Raw genomic sequence first — 9,876 nt, 5'->3', positions numbered from 1 at the left:
AACAGATTTTTGTTATTTTTCTAGGTCTGGTTGGCAATAGGCCTGGCAGTAACTCTCATATCTACAAGAGAGAGAGCTCGTCCATCTGGGTTAAGGGATTACTTAACAGATTTTTGTTATTTTTCTAGGTCTGGTTGGCAATAGGGCTGGCAGTTCTTGTTCATGCTTTCAATCTTATAATAATCGAAAAGTGTTTTCACCGATATCCCTTTCTGCAAGAAGATGAAGATAGAAATAAAGAATCAAATGATAAGCTTGGATACCTAGAAGCTGTCGTGTTACTTCTTTCGGCCATTGTTACCCAAGGTATGCTAATCTTAGCCTAGCAAAATTAAATTAGTGTGTGAATTATTCTAGGTTGTTAGAACACAATTCATGATACAGCAGGTTTGGCTGACAAAGTTCCGTGTCACACTCTTTAATCAAACGAAACGTTTCATCACGAATAGAGAAGCCATGAAAGATCTCCCCAACTTCGTCACTGCTTAGACGTCTTCAGTGGATTATTAACACAGTTCTCGTAGATTCTCGTCCCAGCTGATAAGACATTCTACTGTTGCACGAAATAATTACTAGGTATTGATTTCGGGAAGACAAGATGTAGGTCTGAAATGTTTTATTTTTACAGCCCCTATTTTCGAATCTTCTGTGAGGTGACTCGGGGGGGGGGGAGAACGTATTAAATACCATAAGTGACTTATACCTTAAATTATAGTGGGGTTTAAAGAACATTCGAGAAAGTTCAACGTCACAGTGAAGGTTAATATTCTTCATTATACTAGTTTGTTTGTTTTTGGAATTTCGCGCAAAGCTACACGAGGGCTATCTGCGCTAGCCGTCCCTAATTTAGCAGTGTAAGACTAGAGGGAAGGCAGCTAGTCATCACCACCCACCGCCAACTCTTGGGCTACTCTTTTACCAACGAATAGTGGGATTGACCATCACATTATAACGCTCCCACGGCTGAAAGGGCGAGCATGTTTGGTGGGATGGGGATGCGACCCGCAGATTGCGAGTCGAGCGTCCTAACCACCTGGCCATGCCGGGGCCCTGACGGATTGATAGTGATATGAAATTTTAGGATTTTCAAAAAGTGAATAATTTTCTTGTTATGTACTTTAGAAAAGGAGCATTTTGATATGTAATTTTTTCTATGATTAATCGCTCAGGATATACAGAGCGTGACAGATAGATAGACATTTGGCTATTATATAAATATAGCTATACACAGTTCTCTCTCATTCACATGAGTTATCCAAGTGACTGATGGCAACTGTCGTATTAACAAGGATAGGAAATATTCAAGCCAATCCCAGAGTTCGCTTCTTCAATAGAAAAGTGCTTTACTCATATCATAATTCGTAATAAATTGTTCTCTTTTAAACAAAAAACACATTCGACGACCTTCGCATCCAGGCTATCCAGTGAATAATTTTTTTCTGAATTATAGTATATTTAAAATTTAATTTGAGATTGAATTTTATTACATTTCCCCTTTGTTTAACCTGATATAGCTCATATTACTTTTACCATATTTTATTTTTAATTATGTTTCCTTTCACTGGCCATATTAAATTTTCACTTTTTTTTGCGAAAGTCATGGCGTTTTATGAGTTGACACAAAAGATGATTTTAGAAACCAAGATTACTTTGGTTAAACATCTAATTTGGCCATTTAAACTCAATTTGTAAACTTAGTGCTTAGGAAAGCATTAAGATGTGGACTCAGTGTGTACCAAATTTTACCATTCCATATCTAGAAACTTAATACATATTGTTACGACAGAGGGGGTGACGTGACACTAGTAACACGTCATATTCTCGAACGTTCACGAAACTTAATACATATTTTATCAGATTTATTCTGGTAAGGATTTAGGGGGTTATGAATTTGCTTAAGTCATCATCTTAGGCTAAGGCTGTATACCACAGTGATCATTCATCATTTGGGTCATACCAAAAGTGAAGAAGTTTTTACAGGTTGATATAAGATGGGAATTAATCTTTGCTTGAATCTGTAAAAAGAATGATCAATGGTGTAAAAATCTAGGATGGCAGGATATTGCAAAGAAACTCTGATCTAATTAAAAGCGTAGTTTAACCAATGGTGTGCGAACCTGAAATTATTAGATATAAATTACACATGAAGGGTGTTATTATTGATTAACTAGTGGCAAACTAGTTACACTATACAATATATATGTTTTTGTTTTTTATTTTGACGAATAAAATTCAAAATATCTAAATCGAACTTATGTTGTTGTAGGATCTACTCCCAGTGAGGATGACCGTTAACACTCCCACTAAGTAAATCCAGTGAAAGCGATTGCTTATTCTGCTCTCCCGGTTCCTGCTCCATTGAGTGCAACCAGAATTTATTATGTTCTTTGTTAAACGCAGTTTTTCTCATATCAATGTTTCCCGATGGGACAGCGGTAAGTTAACGTACGTACAACGTTAAAATCCAGGGATCGATTATCTGTGGTGGACACAACAGGTAGCTTAATGTGGCTTTGCTCTTAAAGCTTTAAGATTTTTTAAATTTTATAATAGTTTAGTTTAGATGATGTGACATCCGAGTTGTACCAATAGGTTCATTGTTGTTCCTAAACTTTATGTTAATATTCTTACGATAGCGGAAGTCACGTGACGCTAGTAACACGTCATGAGCTTCTAGAAAATTCATGCCCTTCTTGAAGCCTCGAGTGTTTACTAGATATGCGGTATCTAGTATATAAGACCGCCCAGATGTGACGGCAACAATGGAATGCAGTTGAATTGCAGACAGAGATAGAGACTGGCCATTGAGTCGAGCACATGAGTCGTTCGTTGTGAATTATAGCGTTTGTTATAGCGTGACTGTAGAAATTAAGTGTATTGCAAAGTTGTATTGAGAAAGAATAAACTAGTTTTATTTAAGAAAGGACTTGTATCGCTAAAGTTTCTTAAGAAAATTTTTTACGGAAAATTAACAAACGAACACAGAGACGTAACAACATGTTAAAACAAACAAACTCTAGTCAATTCCAAAAATCACAGAGTCGTTAACAATTACTATGAAGCAAAACCAGATTAGAAGAGAGAGAGGAATGTGTGCGAGAATAAAAAAAATAACTTCTTTATTTTGCGCGAAATTTTGAGCCTTTCCTTTGCTTTCAGTGTTTCATTTACTTTTTCAAAAGTATTTCTTTCGAAATATCATATATTTCAGATTTTACTTACCTACTGAATACAGTTTTAACTCTGAATGCCACACACACACACACATGTACATTCATATGCCAAATAAATGCATATATTTCAATTATGTTAACAGATCATCAATATTAAACTTTTAAGATCTCAAAACCTAAAAATTTTAATTAAGGTTTATAGTGATTCGCGTGGTACATACCAATATTATTCATTGCATTGTGGATTACGAAGGAAACTTATTTTCTAAATAATGTTTGAGTAAAAACAATTTGGTGTCGTTTGCAAAACACACGCACTAAGTTAAATATAATATTTGTTTAGTTTAACTTAATTTTTAAAACACATACAAAAAAGAGAACAAAAACTGGAAGCTTCATAAATGTTCAACTAGCCGTTCAAAATAAATTTTCACATTTAGTTAGTGCTGTGATTTCACTTGAAAACTGTAAATAAATATTTCTTACAGAGGGCGCATTTGTTATTTGAGGAGTAATTTTTTTCTGTCACGGTCGTCTTAAGAATATTCTAATACTTATATTTAAATCGGAGTATAATAAATAGTTTAAATACGCGATAATTCAAGAAAATTAATGAAATGTTTGGAAAAAAGAAACCACAAGAAAACCAGAAACGCAGGCCTGTAGGACGGTCTTCTTTAGCCCAGGTACGAAAATGAAAGTTAAATACGAGAGAATACATGAAAATGATTCAGTTGCTTGTGAGTTGTGTGATTCACTTAGTTAATGAGTGAACCATGGAGTTTGTGGAAATTCGAATTTAATTTAAAAGGCGGGGTTATCGTGTTGTTTACTGTTATTGTTAAAAATTTAGTCAGAATTTATGTCTCAAAATATCTTGTTTCTGGTTGTTAACTTTTTATCAAAGATATTATGTTTTACTTGGATGATGGAAAGGGTGGGATCTTGATGTACTTGGATTTACATAAACCTAAGAAAATCACATTGGTGGTTGGCGAAGAAAGATTAGTAAATTATTATTGTACAATAGAATGGTTGGATGAGAGAGAGCAAAAAGTGGTCAATGATAGAGCTCAGTCAAAAATTGGATGCCTCCTCCTACTAGTAGTACTAATGATGCGCCTCAGGTGCCAGTGCTTGGTCCTTTGCTTTTTGTTATTTATGTTGATGACATTGATAGTATGATAGGGTATAATTAATAGGTTATTAAAGTTTGCTAATTACACTCATTTCTTTGGTATCTTGAATTGTATTGAGGGTGTTGAGGTACTCAAAATTGACTTGAATCAATTCTAGTTAAACAGATAGTTGCCCAATGATCAGTAATTATATTAAGTGCAAGATAGCAAATTTAATTTATCATAATTTGGATTATGAAACAGAGGAGAGTTTACATAATAGGGTCTTGGTGTAACAGTTGATCAGTCTTACGTCATCCAAGCAGTTTGCTGTTGCTGGTGGAAGGCAAATATGATTTTTGGTTGTATTTACAGAAATATTGAATACAAATTCAAAGAGGTTATAATTTCATTGTATAGGTCATTGGTTAGGCAACATATGAATTACTGTGTTCTACCTTGAGTTCCTCACCTTAGGTAGGATGTTAAATTGTTGGAAAGGGCTCAGAGGAGGTCTAATAGGATGATTCCCATGATGTAAAAGTTGTCGTATGAGAACAAGCTATGTTATCATATTGTATTCTCTTAAAAGAAGGATTTATACAGGGGATCTGATTGAGGTGTTTAATATTGTTCAGGAAATTCATAGTATGACTCATCATCTTTATCATTATTTTTTGGTTAGAATGATAGTAGTAGAGGACACAAATATAAATTTTGTCAGGATGGAAGTCACCTTAAGCTAGGACATTTACTTTTTCAACAGAGTGTTTGGCCTCTGGAATGGATTGACTTCAGATGTAGTAGATGAAGTAAATTTAAGGGAGTTTAAGAGAGTGCTTGTTAAATACTTGAATGATAATAGCTGGCTTTGAGTGTTTTATTTTACAGTTTAGTTAATGAATGAAGTGGTCTAGATGAACCAACAGGTTCCATATTGTCTTTAAATTTTTTCTTGTTAATATCACGACTGATGAAAAGAATTTTGGTATAGGGATAGATAATTTACTTAAGCCATCTGTTTATAGTTGTAAAGCTAATATAATTTTAAATGTGTATATAGGCATGGAATACAAGTCAAAAGAGGTTGTTACTTCTACAGAAAGCATTAGTTAGTCTCACTTGAAATAATCTGCATAATTTTAATCTCCTTATCTAAGGAAAAAATAATAACTTAAACTCACTTAAAACAGAACCCAGTATATCTGAAGGCAACCCATTCCAAAGGCCAACCGACTTATAACCCTTAAATCTACGGAACCCATTCCAAAGGCCAACCGACTTATAACCCTTAAATCTACAGAACCCAGTACATCTGAAGGCAACCCATTCCAAAGGCCAACCAACTTATAACCCTTAAATCTACGGAACCCATTCCAAAGGCCAACCGACTTATAACCCTTAAATCTACAGAACCCAGTACATCTGAAGGCAACCCATTCCAAAGGCCAACCGACTTATAACCCTTAAATCTACGGAACCCATTCCAAAGGCCAACCGACTTATAACCCTTAAATCTACAGAACCCAGTACATCTGAAGGCAACCCATTCCAAAGGCCAACCGACTTATAACCCTTAAATTTACAGAACCCAGTACATCTGAATGCAACCCTTTCTAAAGGCCAACTGACTTATAATAAAAGCAAAACTGCTTAAAATGAAGATAACTTATCCTACCAAAATTTATATTTGTATTCCGTGTCGTACCATTATTATCATTAAATACAAAAAGTGATGTATCAACACTATCAGCTCCCTTAACAATATTAAACATCTCATTAGATTCCATCAAACTCTTCTTTCTTCAAGAGAAAACAATTTTAGAGATCTTGTTCTCATATGAAACATTTTTATCCAAGGTATCATCCTAGTAAATAGTCCTCCTCTCAACTATTTCAAACAATTCAATGTCCTTCCCAAGGTAAGGAGCCCAAAATTCAACACAATATTCCAAATGAGTCCTAACTAGTGAGCTATGCCATAACATTATAACCTCTTAAGACTTAAATTCATTATTTCTATAAATACAACTCATAATCCTATTTGTCCTAAAATAGGCAACAGTACACTATTTGGACACCTTGAGAGACTGATCAATCAGAACACCAAGATCCTTTTCCATAACATTGTTGAGGTTATTCCCATAGTTTAAAGTATGGTAACCCATATGCATTACCCTGCATTTGTTGTATAAAAGCCACCTGTTGTTTATTTGTCCAACTTAACAAATAGTTGACATCCTTTTATAAAGCAGCAGCATCCTCATCACAGCCAGCAGTGCTCAAGACCTTAATATCATCAGTAGATTTATAACATAACTAAAGAATGCTTAATTCAGGTGTTTATAGTTATTAGATGCTTGAATGATATACCTATGAGTGGTTGGTTGAAATAAGAGGGAATCCTCAATAGCCTTGACACTTTAAATTCTTTTAGGCAGGATTAGAGTAAAATAATCTATGAGACCTTTTTTTCCCTTTTTATTTGCTATATATTTTTACACCAACAATACCAAGTGTGGGGCCATTCAATACTATAGTCCAACTTACTGTTCACAGTGATACTACTGAAGACATTAGCTAAACTGACTATTACACAACTTCACTACCATTACCATGCTACTGATCCCACATTCACTGACAGACTGATGATACACACATCATTATATATATTACATATAATAGGCCTAACTAAGAAATATCTAGAAATTTCTTCTGGTAAACATTGCATAAATTACTTCCACAAATTTTCGTACAGCACACAATCTAAGAGAAATGTCTAAAAATCTATTGTATGCTGTTTAGAAACTTATAGAACATTCCATATAGGCTGACAAACAACATTTAATAAATTTCTAGAACTTTGTACAAACAATGATAAGAAACAGGTTTACTTTGGATTATTCCATAGAATTATACAATAAGAATGGTGAATAATATCCAGAATGACCTTTAAAACAGTGTGAACTTTAATACAAAGAATTTGTAACATCAAATAAGTGTAGACAGTATCTTGCTATATAAATACAAACACCTCCAAAATCAGTGATTCTATCCAAAATACCCACAATACCTCTATACCTGTGCTATACATAATTGTACAGAACATAACCATTTCAAACATGGAAAAACTCCCAGGTACTAACGAGTCTGTTTCAAACCTTTAGGCCTAGCGACAGACAATGATCATTTCACTGATATCACCTTATACAGGAAATGAGATCTTAGAATGAGCCTAACTTAGACCATAAAATATCTCTACAAGATTGTGCAATGCCCTACAATAATAAAATTAACAGTCTTGTCATGATATCAATTCTAGTGAAATGAATTGAAGGCCAGTACTCATTATTCATCTGGCCTGCTTCTTTCTCTCTCCTTTGGTGATAATGATTTCTGAATTATCATTATTGAGCATGTTTTTCAAATATTGGTGTTGATCATCAGCCAGAAATTTATATGTTTTACATCATTTCAGTTAATATTTGTATTTCTAATATCATTCAGTAATTTTGATTTTATACTTTATTTATGAAAAATTTTCCCTTTGTGTTTTTTTTTTTAAAGTTTGGTCTCTTGGATATGCCTGATATTAATGACATCAGTGGCATGAATGAAGGAGGAAGTGATGATGACGATGAGAGTCTTGAAGCAGAACTAGAAGCTATTGTCTCAGGAAGTGCCCCAGCCAGGCAGCCTAGGCAACCAAAGACAGGTACATTGGAAAAAAAAAGTCGTACATTGCCCAAGAGGTATTTTTGTAGGGGGTTTATTTCATCCTTGTGCCTTTTATTTAAGAAAGGGAAGGGTGTCTAGAATGGCTAACATAACGATGTATTTGATTTAAATAATTTGAGTGAGTTGCAAAGCTCCATAACTAGTACTAACTTTTATTAGGGTGAGATAAATTTGAAAGGATCTGACTAAGGGTTTCAACAACTTTTGGGCCAAGTTTCCTCTGAGCAGCTCCATCTTATTTTGAGGGTGATAAGGCTGATGATTATGACTTTTGTATTTTATCTGCTAGAAAGGAATCGCTATTTCTAAATGCAACAATATTGAATAATTGGATTAAGGGCTATGAACTCTACTAGCAACAAAGGTATCCAACCGATAAACAAGGGATGAATATCCATAGAAGTTCTTTTGTTACTGATAACTAATACTATAATTAATAGTAATCATTATTGTAGAATTTTTAGCAGCTTTTCCGGTAGAAGTTATTACTTAATTCTAATTCAGAACAATAATAATAACAATAAATCAATTCTAGTAATAGTTAATTAAAAATTTAATAAAAAGAGTAAAATTTTTAGCATTGATTAACCTAGCCTGGGGTTCATACATTTTACATTCACTATGATCAACAAAGGACCACTTGGTCCTTCAATTCTGTCCTTTCACACCCTCCCTTGAGAACAGTTAAAATTTAAACTCACCCTTTCAGAAGATCATCAGTTCCTATTTTAAACTTACAGCAGCTCGCTCCATTAGTTAATCACCTTGTTATAAAAATATAACTATCATAGTTGGTGCCTTGTTTGTCTTTTTTCAAATCTTAAACTTGTGTTTTTTTCATAATATTATCTTCAGAATATAGCATAAAGAAATGAAAGACATCAATCTTATCAATTCCCCTGATCCTCTTGTAAACTTCAATAAAATCGCCTCTTATCCTTCTTTTCGTCAAGAGAAAATAAATTAAGATCTTAACCTGTGTCTATAAGATAACTTTTCCAACCCTTGAATCATCCCAGTAACCTTTCTCTAAACTCTTTCCTGTAAGTAAATATCCTTTCTTAGATAAGACCACACAGTATTCCAGGTGAGGTCTAACTAGTGATTTGTTTAAAGATATAATTATCTCTTTTGACATCTAATCAATGTCTATAAATACATCCTAAAATTCTGTTACCTTTACTCCTTGTGATACAGCACTGCTTTGATGGCTTGTGTGACTTATTCATCACTATGGCAAAGTCCTTTATGTTATTAAACTCTTAATTTGGAGCCCCTACCATCAGGTGTCACACCCCATGGGTTTCCTTTGGATGTTTTCTGAAAGGAGCTCATTTAAGTAATCTTTGCACCAGTCCCTCCATCATCTCAACTTAGGATTCTAGCTGTTCTCTGTGTGGAGGTGAGTATTCGTTTCAGAAGTTAACATTTTCCTTAGCTGAAAATGTATTTCTGACAGATACTCACCTTTTCACATGTTCCCCATCCATCCATCCTCCTCACTTTCCCACTGCCCATTTCTTTATTGAAACAAATGAGGATTCACAAGCATGGCTAACATTTGAGTCATTGCACATGGAGGTTTGTCACATTCCATTGGTGGAGGGTGTTGCACCATGATTACATCATCACACAATGGTTCAAGTGCATGAATGTAGAGGGAGTCATTGCACATGGAGGTTTGTCACATTCCATTGGTGGAGGGTGTTTCAACATGATTACGTCATCACACAATGGTTCAAATGCATGGATGTAGAGGGAGTCTTTGCACATGGAGGTTTGTCACATTCCATTGGTGGAGGGTGTTTCAACTGACTACGTCATCACACAATGGTTCAAATGAATGG

The 9,876-nt window shown here is 34.4% G+C and overlaps 1 protein-coding gene across 1 annotated transcript in view; it reads left to right on the top strand.

Moving 5' to 3' along the window:
• Positions 1-3,670: 3,670 nt before the first annotated feature.
• The window catches only part of LOC106471981 (coiled-coil and C2 domain-containing protein 1-like), a gene marked incomplete at its 3' end in the record, with an annotated part of 54,816 nt that continues 48,610 nt past the window's right edge, over positions 3,671-9,876 (top strand). The window contains exons 1-2 of the mRNA XM_013932609.2: positions 3,671-3,859; positions 7,859-8,006. Coding sequence (XP_013788063.1) covers positions 3,791-3,859; positions 7,859-8,006 — 217 coding nt within the window. The remainder of the gene's footprint in view (positions 3,860-7,858; positions 8,007-9,876) is intronic.

Source organism: Limulus polyphemus, unplaced genomic scaffold (assembly GCF_000517525.1).
Source record: "Limulus polyphemus unplaced genomic scaffold, Limulus_polyphemus-2.1.2 Scaffold5002, whole genome shotgun sequence".
Classification (NCBI taxonomy): Eukaryota; Metazoa; Arthropoda; class Merostomata; order Xiphosura; family Limulidae; genus Limulus; species Limulus polyphemus.
The sequence above is the reverse complement of the archived record's forward strand: the minus strand, read 5'-3'. Positions and strand labels throughout refer to the sequence as shown.